This window comes from Clinocottus analis, unplaced genomic scaffold, assembly GCF_023055335.1.
Source record: "Clinocottus analis isolate CAN_PGR_092001 unplaced genomic scaffold, fCliAna1.0.p SCAF_22, whole genome shotgun sequence".
In the NCBI taxonomy this organism is placed as follows: domain Eukaryota; kingdom Metazoa; phylum Chordata; class Actinopteri; order Perciformes; family Cottidae; genus Clinocottus; species Clinocottus analis.
Window position 1 is genome coordinate 11,370,392 of NW_027175954.1, and position 16,619 is coordinate 11,387,010.

The 16,619-nt window shown below is 43.2% G+C and overlaps 1 protein-coding gene across 1 annotated transcript in view; it reads right to left on the reverse strand.

The window, feature by feature from the left end:
- xylt1 (xylosyltransferase I) overlaps positions 1–16,619 on the reverse strand; it is a 68,974-nt gene that overhangs the window by 22,557 nt on the left and 29,798 nt on the right. The window contains exons 2-4 of the mRNA XM_068589394.1: positions 8,191–8,773; positions 2,829–3,001; positions 2,479–2,681 (exon numbers count right to left, since the gene is read on the reverse strand). Of these exons, the coding sequence (XP_068445495.1) occupies positions 2,479–2,681; positions 2,829–3,001; positions 8,191–8,773 (959 nt within the window). The remainder of the gene's footprint in view (positions 1–2,478; positions 2,682–2,828; positions 3,002–8,190; positions 8,774–16,619) is intronic.

Below are 16,619 nucleotides of genomic sequence, written 5' to 3' on the forward strand. Positions count from 1 at the left end.
TTGCAACTTAATTAAAAAAAATTGTGAGTTTTTCAATAAGCTTTTACACCAGACATTATTCAAACGCATTTTCAAGCTCGTTGACTTAGTTCTAATGGGTTATAAATGGCTTTTTTTCACAACAGGAAATTGCACCAATCACAAATGGAACAATGCTCAAATATGTGATACAACTTTTTCACAGAGACATGACAAAGTGGAAGAGATAAGAAGATGTGATGCCTGCAGCCAGTCATCGTCTCACAAAGCGTAGACTACTTAAAAGCAGCTGTAAAGTCTATAAAGAGGGTCTTTGTAGAAAAAAAAAGAGGTAAAAGCACGAGGCTGTGTAGATAAAAGCTGGGAAAGAGGGTTGTACTTTGACAAAGCAAGCATGTAACTCATCCTCTGGCCTTTGGACACACACACACACACACACACACACACACACACACACACACACACACACACACACACACACACACACTGCTAGTGAGAGGGGCTCTGGGTTTGCCTTTGAGAGCCATCCATGCGGCAGGACAGACATTATCAGGGAATTAGTGGGGAAATAATGCTCGTCTCCAATCCCACTGATAACAACAGCAGTCGTCAGGCCAATGGGGCAGGGACGCCGCAGTACGGTCAGCAAGGCAAAACGAGTGCCATTTGGAAAAGTCTGTGACCAAAAATATTGTACTTAAAGCTACATTAACAAAAGACAAATTCAGATTCACAAGAGATATTTTTAGGAGGGTAAAAGTCAGCTGAATCAGCTGTGAAATTGTCGTTAATGGCAGTGTTTGGATAGTCAGGTCTGGTGTGGGAGCAGTAGTTTCAAAGTTATACGGCCATCAGACACGCAGTTCTGATGAAGCACGGCGGCAGCTTAACACATGGATGCATTTGCAGGCATTTGCTTATACCAACATGTTTTGCTGCGCCGTAGTAAGTCCATAATGATAATGTAATGCTGAGGTGTTTATTTCTGAAGGAGAATGTCTCTTTCCGGCCGATTCCTTTCCCAAAGAAATCAGAGAGGATTATCAGCAACAAAACAGCTGAATGGGTTTCGGTTTCTTGCTTGAGGACACTCGAGCGGCACGGATGCTCTCTCTCACGGGGGTCTGAGCCCGGGCCTGCCACTTAAAAAGGACCACATTTGCAAGTTCAACTGAGTAAATATGGAGTGAGCAGACTTTATAAAATGCAAGCTGTGGTTACAAATGCACTTGCTAAGCAGAGATACAAGATTGGCATTTCCATATTTCCATATTGCATGGATCCAAAACATGCAGTTCCCTCTTGTTCCCCTTCCCTAGCTGCTTATTCTCCCTCACCACTCCCTGTCATTTCTGCCTCTCGGCTCCCTCTTTCGCTCCATCAATCGTTTCGCTTCCCAACAGATGGGGCTTAAAACCTCCACTGTCAGCCCTTTTCTCAACAACATCACCCTCATGCAAATGAGTAGGCAAAAGACGGGGAGAAAACAGTGTCTTGGTGCATGCACTCATAAATACCTTTAATCATGCCATGACAGGCATACAGGCAGGATAAATATGCACACGTGTACACAGGCGGGTGCTGAGATACACTGAACTATGTAGACATGAACTCATACGGACACACGCTGGTGCAGAAACACAGCCACACATACACGGACAAACAGACGGCAACGTTCATTGATAAAGGGAAAAACAAACAAACACAACTGAACAGAACTCGTCTATGAACAAGATCCAACTTCGCCTCTGCATCTTAGCTCCAGCTGTGGAGGCATCAAATCCAGCTTCTTTTTACCCAGTGGCCATTACAGCTTGTCTAAATTCAACTGGTGGACATCTGGCTGCGCAGAAGAGATAACTCTTGCCTTAATAGGAGGATTTTAATTGGCTGCTGTGGAGCTACATCAAAAATCCAGCAGACCCTGAACTCCCAGGAGGAGTATAAACTCCCATAAAAAAAGTACAAGTCACACAAATTCTCCGGCAGTAGGCTATTTCCATAACTTCATGTCCAGTTCATGTAGACTTTGTGGCTTTTAGTTACCTTGTACAGCCTCTTAAAGAAGACGTTTTAGAGTAGAGAGATGACTTTCAGACTGTACAGTACACAACCGGCCTGGGAAGTCAATAGGTATTGACCCCGGCAATTAAACTGTGATCAGTTCACCATGTAACCCAGTCAATGGAGTGGTAGCAAGGAAGCAGGGAAGAGAAGGTGTGGACAAATAGTGTTTGAGAAAAGCAGAGGTTCTACTTCATTGATCTGTTTGGTTTGGAGTGACTCTTTATTTAAAGCAGTTAACTGCAGGAGCCCAGACCAGTTTGTATTGAATTTCTTCCACATTGGCTGAGAGCGGCCCACTATTGTGGTGCAGGCCAGCTGACTGCCTTTGTCACCTATATTACTGCAGATGGGTGCACCTTCACCTCACTTTATTTCCTTCTCCCCTGCTGCCCTTTACTGAACTCGCCTTCCTGTTTGATGAATCTTTGTTACCTGATGGGGTAGTCGGCAGCACTGAGGTTGATGAAGAAATCCCAGCTCCAGTCCCTCATGGCCAGCAGGTCAGCCATGCTGCGGAGATACATGGTCAGCAGACTGGCACCACCCCAGATGGTGGCCATGCGCCAGGGTGTCACCCTCACATTGGAATACTGGGCGGCCAAGGAGTACACTTGTCTGTGCAGGTAGTTAGAGCGCTGAAAGAAAGGAAATGATCATACACTGCTTAGTGTTGAGTTTGATACCAAGCAATTATATTTGCAAGTTAATGCTATTAAGAAATAAATGAATAAAACAAAGAATTTATAGGGTCTTGAGTGGTTTGTTGGTGCTCTGTGGCTCACCTGATCAACGTGTATGTAGTAGTAGTGTGAGCTGTGGTAGATGGCTTTGAAGAGGCGGTGAAACTGTCGAGACGCACGTCCATGGACCACCAACACAAACGCTATTCTGACTGGTTTTGATGGAAAGCTCTCAACAGAGTCTTCATCCCACTGGACATTCACATTGGCTTTACCTGTGAGGCATAAAGACAACATTTTTGTAATGATACCTATTAATATACATCATGCATTTAATTAAGGCCCAAAAAGGCAAAACTTATTTCTCATCAGTAACATAATCAGGGTTTGGTTGCCACATCAAATGTGTTATTTATTTGATAATCTATGAGAGGCTGCACAAACATCACTATTAAATAAAGCGCCTATTAATATCTTCCAGGGATAAGGAAAGTAAATGCACAATGAATATAGTTATTAGTGATAATTAAATGTTATTCTTTCATTAAACAATAAACGGTTGGCAGGCAAAAAGGTAAGTATCAGTTTGAGTGGTATGATTAACATATTCATAATGATTAACTGTTATGTCACCAGTGAACATTCAGTAGGTATTTCACATTGTCTCTAAATGTAACGCTGTCTGAATTAGGAAATCAGTATCGGTTTTATGACGACCAAACAATGTGCTCTTCTGAAGATGTAACAAGACTATAATACAGCCATAACACCTTGAAAAACACTGACTGTAGCATGGGCAACTTCCCTTTGCTCTCCACCATGTCATTCAAAAAAAAAAATCTTAGATGGCCAAATTGGTCAGGATTATGCACAAGGAAAGAAACCCATACTACATTTAAGATGTTTTCAAATAAATGAATAAATAAGATCAAAAAAGTCAAAATGCTCCCTCGGCCTCTGCTGTGGAACAAAAAACATGACCACAAAACCATAACTCATTCATCCCTTTTCCTATGAGATTGAATTGGAATCATGACAATTTCGAGCAGACACTACACACTATAACTACTATCCTCATTCAGATGGGAATCCTATAAGCGATTCCTCTGGGGCTCTCAGGGTGGAGCACGGTTTGACAATGTGTCATCATTCCTCTTTGGCCAAATTCCCAGAAGATGCCTTGGTTTTCACACAAATGGCAACAATGAGCATGCAGGCAAGCGCTGGATCGGTTGCGGCCTGCCATGCCACTATCAAATTAAACAATTCCAGTCTCCGGAGAGTCATTGGTTACCTCACATTGCTCCGTTGGGTGGTTTTGTACCAGCCTTAACCAGCGGAAAACAAACACTTGCGCTTCAAACCTGAAGAAAAACTTCCTCGAAGCAATTCTGTCCCACAGACATAGTTTGTTTTGAAATCTTCACGTACAGCAACGCGTGCAAACGCAGCTCATACGCACATATTTGTTCATATTTGCATTTTGGAGATTAATAAACGTAATTTGGGACTTCAGTTCCCAAGAGCCTGCCTGTGCTCAAGAAGAAGAAGAAGAAGAAGAAGAAGAAGAAGAAGAAGAAGAAGAAGAAGAAGCTGAGGGAACACTGAGGTGGAGGCTGTTTTTTCCCTTTGGTTATGTTTCCTCAAAAATGCCTCCCGTTCCCGTCTGGCTCTATGGTTCCTGTAATTACTCAAAATTTTAGGGCAAGTTTCCGACATGTCGTCTCTATTTGAGTTGATGGGGACGGGAGGCCTGGTCCCTCTCGTTCAACCAACTCATTCATTCAAATTTAAGGGCTGGTGTCCGACATTTAAGGTTGACCACAAGGTTGGGGTTAATGACACGCTCCCTTGGCTCCATTTGGCCCCAATTGGCTGTGGCTTCTGTCAGTCACTTATTTCTCTCTCTCTCTCTCTCTCTCTCTCTCTCTCTTTCTCTCTCTCTCTCTCTCTCTCTGCATATGTGTGCGTGTGTGTGTGTGTGACAGCTCAGGGGGGAAATCTGCTGTGGGCCGTATCAGATTGAACGATAATTGGTGGCCAGCTAAGAAGGTTCACTGGTTTGCTTTGCACACGGATAATTGGCCAGTCACTTCACAAAGCACTTTGAGAGTGTGTGCTATGCTAGCTAGCTGAACTAATGAGCACTTGTGTGTGTGTGTGTGTGTGTGTGTGTGTGTGTGTGTGTGTGTGTGTGTGTGTGTGAGTGAGAGAGAAATAACTTAAATGTAACAGTTTTGGTCGAGCATGTGGGTTTATCTGTAAATGAGCTTCATGTGTAGTTTGAGGAGACTGCATCTTTTTTTGTAAAGAAAAAAATAGAACCCTCCTCTTTTACTCATTACTCTTCATCATCCCTCCCATCGCCATCAATCTTTTAAACTACCTTTCCCTCAACTGCTATCACCCTGCACTCTTCCTCCATCATCTTGCGTAACTTCGAGCTCGAGCCCCCATCTTGACGGCTCATATGAGGTTAGAACAGGAGCTGAGCTGGTATGTCCCAAAGGGCTTGTACCAAATTACATGTGAAAATGCCCTGGGGATATTTGTTTGCCCTACAAACCATCCACAAAACTAGTTTTGCTGTCATATAAATCATATCGATGGGTTCTATTTCGATGACTGCGATAACACATTGCATTTTATTTTATTTAAACCTGTAATGACAGGCCACTCGGGGGCTGAGCAAACACAACCCTGAACACAACACTGACATATTATATCACCTGTTAAGTTGATATTGCACACTGTTGGCTATTAACACAGCTCACATGCCTCGCAACATGTGATGCAAACTAGCAATATTTAATGCATGCTGCTCAATCCCACCAACCAAGTAACCTCATCAAGTAATCAAACAAGCATCCTCTGCTACCTTACCTGAGCAGGCAACAATCATATCACCATTGAATACTGCTGATGCTATCTCATCTCTTTATCTGCAAAATGCAACATTAGATTTACCAGCAATCACCAACACTTCTTAGTGGGCATCAATGGAATCATACTGTGATTAAATCATATATTGAGACACATAATTACATTATTTAAATTGATTATAATAAGCACATGATACTGACTAACAAGAAAAACTCTGATGTGAGATATTTTGAGAGAATATAATTTGAATCATACTTTACATTACCACTGAGTTCACGATTAACAAACTGAACTCAAACTGGCAACGCCAGAAAACAATAGTTCATACCGCTCAGGACAGGGTTCTCTGGGCTTAATAATGGTGCAGAATAATGTGTAAATGTACATTTAGATCCCAAATGATCCCAAAAAAATCAAAAATGTCATTCACACAGGAGTATAACAAACAGGCTTTACCATGTGGCAACTACTCATTATGGAATTATAAGAAAACATGCTATATCGTGATAGATATTTTGCTACCAAGATAGAAAAGACCGAGACCAAGAAACCAACCCGACACTCATAGAGCTGAGGGTAACTTCAGAGCTGGGTTTTTAATTTTGGTTTGTCACTGTGGACAATGGCTTTCACATCATTATTTGATTGAGAGTTATAAATATATTGATTACAGTAGCTTTAAGCCTGATTCATACACACATCTTTTTCAGTACAAGGCCATTAGGTAAAGCTACACGCTGGAGCAACACAGCCCAGTTAGATTTGTCAAGTTAGCATATGGAGGAAAAGAGATTGAACATGTTCCTCCTGTATTTAATGATGCTAATGCCAGAGCTATCACAACAGCTTATGTAGCCAGGGCCTCAAGGACAGCATACCCATCAAATCAAATTGGCCAATTTTCTGCTAACAAGGTTAGGACTTGAAATGGGATGGGGAACAGAGGAGGGAAGAGAGAGGGAGAGGCAGCAGGCGGGCAGACGGAGAGTCAGAAAGAAAAGTGATTTAATTTAGCTGTCGTGTTGTTACAGCCCGGCCACCAGGGGAAGGCCCTTTTCAATTTCTTTGTCTCCTTTGATCAAACTGTCAGATGGAGTGGGGCGGCGAGTTGCTGCGTGAGATGACAGGAGCTTAGGCACAGACAAGCGGTACTCCTCTTCTTGGGAAGGGGAATGTAGAAAAGTTGCTCAATCACGGTTCCTCCTCGTGTCCTAAAAACATGAGCGAGGTCCGGGAAGGTATCTGACGAGAACAGGCAGGCTGTGTAATGGCTTTCTCCTCCTCCCCTGCTGTCCACTCTGCATCCAATGTGTAAATGCATCTGTGTGTATGTGCTGTTCATTTCAACATGGTTACTGATGCGTGCTGCCCACTGATGGCGGCAACCGCAACAGATTATGTTTAGAGAATCCACAACTAGACTGCAGATGTCCATAAATTCAGAGAGCTTTATGTACTTCTGCTTGACAAAATGAAAGGAGAACTTGGGTTCGGGTGCAAGCTTGACAAAACAAATGAAAATTGGAAACCAATTTGGAGAGAATACAAGCAGCATCCCCATTTTCTCCAACAATTTACTTCACCAATTATACAGCAGCAAAAAAACAACATTTCTTGCCTTTGACGAGGATTGCAATTATGAGAACATGAAATATTTTACCATGCACTGAATGGTCACACCACACTCTTTGTACTTAGCTTTGAGAATAATATTTTTTTGCCACTAAAAATAAAGCTCGCACAGCAGAGAGGAGGAGAAAATAATGTCAAGACAACATTGAAATGTCAAACAATAAGAGCAAAGGACATTGACAACCTGACAGCATTATTTGCAGGAGGTTTTTCTCTGTTTGTTGTTCGTTAGTAATTCTGCTGGAGTAATCAAATTAAAGCAAAAACCTCTATTAGCTCACTGATCTCCTGATTTTGAATCAATTTGTGAAGTTTTATTTAAGTGGTTGGGGATGAAAAATTGTTTTAGGAGCGCTGCAGTAAAGAGTTATTAATAGTGGTGGGAGTCTGTCTCATCCATTGCAACGTATTTTCTTGCATCTGCAGGAGTTATTTATCCTCATATCTTACGGTGATATGAGTGCATACATACACATATCATACATACATGAACACAACCTCAAACCCAGCATGTGTGTCTTTCTCCAACTACCGAGCGAAATCAGAAAACGCTGTTGACTGAACCACATTTTCATTTTAAGAGCACAGCTTAAGAGCAACATTTGAATATAAATCGGGACTCGTTAAGTTTGCGAGTGTTTCACTGTCAATAAATAATATCATCGGATGTTTTTACTCCAGACACTGTTGTTTATTTAGTCATGGAAATACTGTGAGATAAATATGTTATTTTAAGCACCACCAGATGTAACAAACAAGGTATCGCATAACAAAACCATTTGGATCCCAACCATCAAGTGTGCTACGATAGGAAGCTTGATAGATATCGACCCATTTAGTGAGACATTCTTCGTGCAGAATACAAAGTGACTGCACTAGCCGCACAGACAACCATTTGTATTGACGGAAATCAAATAATCAATGTAATTAATTAAAATGATGGACTTACCCTCGAGGGGGCAGTAGCGGGTGACCGTCTCAGGCATTAATTGCCCTTCCTTGTGTCGGCAGTACACCTCTGCAATCTGTTGCCGGCACTCTTTGCTCTTGGCTCTGGATAGAGCTGAAATGGCTTCCTTCCCACTGATTTCGCACTTTGGTGGCTCGTCGTAGGTCACCCCCAGCGGCGCTGCGGTTGCTTGCCTCCTGTGCGGGTGCTGGTGTCTGTGCTGTGACTGAGCCTGCTGGGCCTGCGAGTGGTAGTTTTGCCGCGAACCTCCCACTCCGCCTTGACCCCCTGGGTGGGAGGCATTGTTGCTGACCGCCAGAGGCTGGTGACCTACAGGCAACACTTCATTTGAGCTGCGGCCCGGACCCGGGGCGTTGTCCCGCCAGGTCTGCTGCTGGGCGTGGGCTTTCTCCTGCAAATGCTCCCGCTGCTGCTTGCTGGTGGCGCCCACAGACAGTCGGTGTGGCTGGGAGCGTGCACCAAAGTTGCTATTGTCAATATTCTCAAAGTCTTTGGGCACAGAGTTCTCATTGTTGCTGTCCACTCTATTTTTCTCCTTCGGTCGGTGGGAGTAATATCCGTCCTGGAGGAGGAGAGAGGGAACAGGAGGAGAGAGACGAGGGAGGCGTTCAGTAAGTGGTGGGCAATGAGAACACAAACAAGAAAAAACAATATCAGAATTGAGTGAGCGCAGCGCATATCAAATGTCGGATTAACAATCAATGTGGCATGTATGAGTGGGCAGCGCCGCATTGAACCGTGAGGCATGAAATGAAGTAGCAAGGTATTGAGTGTGAGGACGACAAGGTGCGACCTAACTGGAGGTGAAGCAGGGCCGAGGGCTCTGCCGCTTCGTGCCATCATCAGATTAGCCCCGGTTTCAATTAAATTCTCCCTCAAGTGAGCCCAGCACTCCGTAAACAGATTACCAAGATGGGATAAAGGGCCAGAATTTGACTGTGAGTCTGTGTGGGTGTTTGTGTTTCCCCGCGTGTGCGCATGCATGTGTACATTTCCTTTTTCAGTGCCGCCACATGAGAATTTTGTGAGCAAATTGTAGTGGTGTGGCGTGTGACTGGAAAAGCTACACTTGTCAGTGCCCTGCGTCTGCATATGTGAGATAGTGTGTTAGTGTGTGTGCGTGTGTGTGAACGTACAATTCCCCTATCTTTCCAGCAGAATAGGCTGAAAGTGAAGGAGGGGCACGGGGGAGAGCAGAAAGAGGGAAAAGGGTAATGAGTGAAAGTGGGGCGGGTAAGGCGACGGAGCGCTGACACACGGCACGAGTTCTGCTCCCAGGAAGCGCTGACTTGTTCGAGTGAAATGTGACTCGATGCATCAAACGTAAAAACTAAGAAAGCTTCCAGGCTGCCACACCGCTGTTGCACACCTTGCTAGACACACAAAGGGAAGAGGCGCAGAAGGGCAAGTGAGGTGGAAGGGGACGGAACGACAAACAGCAGCCGAGGAAAGGTAGAGCTCATAACAGGGATCCCTTATGTGTTTCTCCATTTACAAGACAGAAAGAAGAGGAAGGCGAAGGGGGAGAAGACGCTAAGTGCAATGTGAGTTATGTGAGACAGACTGGAAGCAGGAGAGGTGAGACACACACGAGAAGCAAGTGAGATGCTATTGTGAGCAGGACGCAGCGGCTCGGAAATATCTTTCCACCCCTAAAGCCAGGCCTGTTATCAGCCCATCAAGATTCTCCTTTTCTCTAAACAACTTGTACCAGCACAATTACAAAAGGTGGCTGGATGACACTTTCACACTCAGAGAGACATATTATGGAAGTGAAACAAGAAACAAAAAACAGGAGAAAAAAGATAGGACACAAAACAATATTGTCATTGTCAGCTCCTGTTAAGCGGCTTCCTGGGCAGAAGTCTCGTTCCCGCAACACCAGATACCTTTACGTATGCTTCTCCTCTCGTCTGATCGCCTCTTGTTTCTTTACCTCTCGTTCTGCTGTACTCATCTCTTTCCATGCATCTCTGACTTCTCTAGATTCTTTGCCTTCCCCCCCCCTCTCCTTCCCTTCACACTTCTTTTCACACATCCCGATTCGGCTCTGCTTCTTTCACCTCTCATCCCTCCTGCTCCCTATCTCGCTCACCGTCCTTCCTCATCTGTTCCCCATTTCACGTCTCATACACCTCCTTTTTCTCTCTCGCGCCGTCTCCCTGCTCTTTATTCTCTGCTCCATCCCTGCTCCTGCCTGTCATAACCTCTCTCTTCCGCTCCCCTCCTTGTCTTTCTCCGCTTTCTTCACCCTGCCAGTTTAAACAGACCATGTTGCCTGAATGGCAGAACCTGCTAATCCTGCGTGTAACAGCTGCTTAGGCCGGTGATCACCTAAAAAGAAATCCCTACTTGCAGAGTTTCAAAGAGGGGGCTAATCCATGCAGTGTAAGTCACTGGATGTTTGCAGAGGTAAAATTACTCTGTGTGAATTCATGATTATGTGTGTACAGTGATCGCTTCTTGTGGCGTTTTTTCATGTCGTGTGTGTGTGTGTGTGTTTAAAGGAGGGAGAGAGCAAGGCAGCATGTGGTTGCCCTAAAGAAACAAAATACTTTCCCGTTGAGTCGTACTGTGAGAGACATGAGAAGACGAGGAACAGTTAAATTGGGAAAAAATGCCCAAGAGAGGAAATGTTAAAAACAGAACCCAAATCTCCACCCTGCTTGATGGAACAAATGTACTCCACTTACAGCACATATATACTAAATGTAAGTTGATGACGCATTCTGCATATCACTAAAGTTATACAATCCAAAGTATTACAAATATTTATGAAAGTATACCATGCTACTTTTTACGCTCATTTCCTCAGCTAGACTGTCGTGCTTTCCTGAGTCTGTAATGTATCTAGCAAACAAAGGACTTATGTAGGGCAACAAGTAATGATTGTTTTGGTATCAATTAATCTATTTCTTCACTTATCATTAAGCTGAGTTATCATTTGTTTACATAACTTTCCAAAACTACACGGCAGCGTTTCCCGCTGCATTTTACAGTGAAGCGATTGTTTGAGAAAGGAATATTTTGACATTATGGGCAATGTGCTTCTTCACTTTAATCATGATGATTAGATGAGAAGGAATATATCACTCTCATATCTGTGCTGTAAATGTGAAGGGGGAGCAAGAAGATGCTTAGCTTAGTTTAACATAAATACAGAAAACGGGGAAATCTTAAGTCTGGCTCAGTCCAACGGTCGAGTAACAAAGTCCACTAAGCAGCACCTCTGAAGTGGCCTAATTATCACAATGTGTCTTGATTGTCAATGATAAACCTTACAAAATCTAAGCGTTCAGTGACGCTTGGTGCCAGACTATTTCTGGGAACCAAGAAGACTTTGAGAAGTTACTGCTCCCAGTCTGCTGGCTTCAGCTTTATGTTTATTGTACAGATATGAGAGGGTTATTGATCTTCTCATCCAACTCTCGGCAAGGAAACAGATAAACTTATTTCGTATGATGTCAAACTAATGCAATGGTGCTACATCAAAAACCATTTATTGAGTAAATGAGACAATTGCTTTTATCTTGAGACTAAACTGATTCTCTGATTCAGCTCAGCGGGTGACATTGACAGATCATATGTGCCTTATAATCATAACAGCACATTGCAATATTGAAAAACAATTTGCAAATAAAGACAAAGCCAGTCAGTAGCAATCAGGTGCTGATGTGTCTGCTGCCCTACCAAACCTGCTATCCCAAAGACATTTAATTCACAATCACGTATAAAACAGACAAAAGCAGCAAAATTGTCACATTTGAGAAGCTGGAAGCAAAAACTGTTTTTGCTTGATAAGTTATCAACAATAATTAATTACTAAAAGTGTTTCGATCACCTGACTGTATACTCAACTAAACATTTTAGCAGGACATTGCTGTGTTTCAAACTTGTTTGAATGCATCCCAGCTGGCTTTAATTGTTTGAATTTCAATGAAAAGAAAAAGATGTTGATTCGTAGCAAATGAATTGACACGGTTAAGAGTTGAGGTTAGCCCCATGTGGCCCTTTAAATGGAAATGAGTAGAATTTGTAAACTGGCACTGAGGAGATTCCTCTAGATAAACGATCCTCACACTGTGCTCCCTCCTCCCTCCTCCTGTGAGCAAAGACTCCTAACTGTGCTGCTCTTTAATCTCGGCGACCGGGCTCTAAACAGGAAGTGCTGGGGCAAAGAATTAATAGTAGTGGCGGCGATTGAAAATAGGAGCTGCGTTGGACTGCAGACGGGGCTAGGATGCGGGGGTAGCTATCAATTGTTACAGGGGATGTGTCTTCTACTCACTGAGAGTGTTGGGGAGGCCATGCCAGGATTGCCTGGCATGCGTTGTGATGGTTGTGGCACACACACACACACACACACACACACACACACACACAGCCACACACACACACAGCCCTCCCTATGCTTTGCTGAGGAGTGAAGAAAAAGCAGAGGGGCTAAACGTTAATTCCATCCATCAGTGGTCGGTGCATTTAAAGAGAGAGGCCTTTAGGGCTGGGACTTCCAGCACCCCCTCCGGGAATGGTTTAGTCCATTTCTCAATGCAGAACTGGCCCTTTCCACTTTCCCCCATTTCCTTTGCCACAGGGGGAAATATTTCACCTGTCTTTTTGCTCTCTTTCCCTCTCATCCCTTTCTCTTCAGTCCCCCCAATCTCATGTGCAGCGGAGAGCGAAAAAAACACATATCTCTCTCTCAGCACCTGTCCAGCTTCATCCTCCTCCTCCTCCTCTTCCCCTGGCCCACGAATCATCCCTCGCTCTTGGAAGGAAAGCAGTTCATCTGCTTCGCCCCCTCCCCTCCTATCTAATGCCATCATTTACTGTTGCAGTCCCATGGTAGATGTGAGGGAGAGCAAGGTAGCGGCACATATCAGTTTCACCCCACCCGTTTCCTTTAAAAGACATCATTCATTTGGGGGGAGCTGAGATAAGCCACTGCATGTGCCAGCATACTCTGTCAACACGAGCTGGTGTACGGACAGCCATGCAGACAAGCACCATGGACGTAAACATATGTACGTTTATCAAGAAATGCAGTACTTCATTCCTTTGTGAGTACAGTGAGTGGGTGTTGAGTCATCTCTGCAGCCTGCCATGTGGCTAACAAGCTTAGATTAATTACCTGGACTGAATCCCTGCGATACATTGAGCAAGATGTGGCGTCTGGCATGACACGGGAGACTGATACACTGACAGACTTAGTTCACAGCTGCTCTAGCACCTCAGGACACCGCGCAGAGAAATGAGCCAGGGTATTGCGGGGACGAACTAAATGCTTAGTGACTTCTAAGAAGTCTGACTTATCGTAGCTTATCAGAGTTTGGGGGTAAGAGCAGCTGCTCTTTTGTGCTTTCTTAGATTCACAGTTTCGGTATCAAACACAGACAAAGCATGGCAAAGTAGACTGAGCTGCAACTCAGTTCAGTGATAAATGCTCGATGGAAAAGTTTCAAAGGTCCTAAAGGCTCAACACACTGACAATAAAGAAAACACATGCAAATAGATACAACACAAGCAAATGAAGAAACATCTTCACCAACTACGACATGGAACAACATCAATTTGACGCCGCATGCACAGCAAAAAGACAACCCTGTGCTCAGAGCAGCCTCCTCCACTTTCACTAAATTAATTATGACACAATGGTGGATGTCACTGATGTAGGACAAAATTAAAACAAAGAGCGACTACAAAAAGCGCAACTAAAATATGGCAGTATTTTGGCATAAATTGGTATAAGAGTTAAATAATCTATTACAAGATTATTATTTTTCTGATGCTTCTTGTTATTGACAATAAGAATGTGTTCATTGGCAGATCTGATATTTACTGTTTATGTTATTTTGTATTATTGTTGTCTTTTGTTACTTATTTACATGTAAATGTGATTTTAAGTAAATACATATATATGAAATGAAACAAAAAGGTTGTCACCGTCTATTTATATTTATCAACATGGATTCCATCAGTTTATGACTGTATGAAATTAACTGTTAAACCTGTGCAGCATAGATTATTGACGGATGCGTCACTTTAAATGTCCTTTGGTAAAGAATGGTCCAATGCATCCTCTGCTAAAGAAGCTGAGAAAGGAAGCATTGAAGCACCTTCCCTCAGCATTTACAGCATTCACAGCTCTCATTACAGCTCTCCTCATGGCGGCACATTAGATTCTTCCGGGTCATTTTACTCAGTGAGTAACCTTCCGAAGTTTTCGACTGCGGCCCCGGTCTCGTTATGGCTTCCGTTTTGCTCTGAGCTTGTTGCAACGCTTTTTCTAAATGCTTAGCATGTGCTTATTTGCTTGTGTTGCAACTGTTTGCATGTGTTGCCTCAGATGGCACTGCGGTGAGCTCTTTGCTCCCGACAATAAGATTAATCAGGTTGGAAACAGGGTTTAAGAAATATTGGGAGAAGTATTTTGGACTTCATAAGAGGTTTGTGCTTAGATTCACTTTCGAGAGTTTTCATTGTATTTTATCTTGTAGTTATGAATATTTCCTGAGTTGGCGAAACCTCTCTCTTTCTTTTTCTTCGATCAATCCCTTCAATTCCCTTTCTCCCTAGCGGCTAAAACTGGAGGAATGCTGGTCACATGTAATGTAAGTGTGTGTGTGTGTGTGTGTGTGTGTGTGTGTGTGTGTGTGTGTGTGTGTGTGTGTGCACAAATTGCAAGATTAGCGGCAGCTCTGAATGAACAGTCAGGGTTTGGTATGCACAGAAGCCTCTTGTTTTGTGCCCTGCAACAAGCCCCAGAGCAAAAGTGGTGAAAAGGGAGTGTGTCTTTGTGCATGTGTCTGCAAATGTGTTACAAATACCTTGAGGAGACTGACAGCAAGAACCTCTGAAAACTACTTAACGGCTTTGCGTAAGGGAAATGAAATTTAGAGAAAGGGAGTGTTATCTAAAAAAATAAAATAAAAAAATGCCTCCCCTTCGGGAATGTTCATAAAACAAACAAATGATTGCAATTGGCTTCTTATGGTTTGAACCACTGAACAACGATCAAAGTCTTCCAGAGACGTTGATCCGAGGCTTGAGGCTCATGGGTAGTCCAGAGGGCAGAGGTGACTTCACACGCTGCTGTTGAATTTCCACTCCTTTCGGATTTTCTTTATTATAAGTCTATGACTTTGCTGACCATATTTGTGTGCATGAATTTCAACTGGGCAAAGAGACAAAAAGCACAGACCTCCTCCCCCCTAACCACAGACACAAGGAATATAGAAGGAGTGCCTCTTCCTCCAACAAGTAACCTTGTTAAACACAGTAAAGCTCTGCAGGAAAAGCTCCACACAAAGATATGTGATGAAAAAAATCCATTAACTGTGGAGGATTCTCTGAGGAGTTGAAGACCACAGTGAAATTAAAACATACTTCCACTTCCCTCACAGCATGCCATTGCAATACTATGATCTTTCACAAAAGTTTCCCCCCCTGAGCTCTGCTTGAGTACAGATTATGCCCAGCCCAATAAACACATTGTAAAGCATGTTCTCTGATGGCCCATTGATATGTGAACCTGTGGAGTTCAAATCACTCACACACTAATGCAGGAGGCAGCTCTGGCCACCGGGAGCTACTGTACACTAAAGACACACACGTCTTGCCAGGGATCAAATTTTCAACCTTCTCTAACAATGACCTGCTCTACCTTTGAGCCACGGCCGACATAAGATAAGAACTAGATCCACAAGTCTCTTTTTCTAAACATTAAACATCTCATTCAAAGGCTATTATCAATGCAATTTCATATTTCAGCATGTTAACTTGAGGCTGAATGTAGATCCAGATCCTCATCCCGCGGATTATCTTTTTATAATTAATACTGGGCTTGTGGCAAACACCCGATTGCCAATTTGCTAGAGTGCTAAAATAAATTTGGACACATCACAGTATAATATGCACAGGTATAAATAATAAAATGCGTGTTGGCAGTTTCAGGGACCTGATAATGTGACTCTCGGTCACGCTGTCACAGTGTACTGGGTCACTTGATCTCCTGAATGTTTGGAGTAACATTGCAAAAACTCTTTTGTTCTTTCTGGCCACTAATAGTTCACAATGACACATTAGTATTATATGCTAATACTCTTGACCAAGAAGATTCTTCCTCTTATTTCGAGCATTAGAAATCCCAGAATGCAATTGTTGTCATCTATTCTATTGCACTCACTACAAGTCAGTCTGCATGAGAGCATCAGATAAATGCTTAAAATGTAAATGAGTCACTTAATGGCCCATAATTTGATCTACTGTAGAATCTGCTCACTGTTGTGGAAATAAACTGAGGAGAACGCTATGTGGGAAAATAAGAAAATACCGTAAATGCGTTTATATCTTCCGGAAATTCCCCCCCTAAATTGGATTAAGAGGAAGCAGAGTTGAGAGGCGACCTC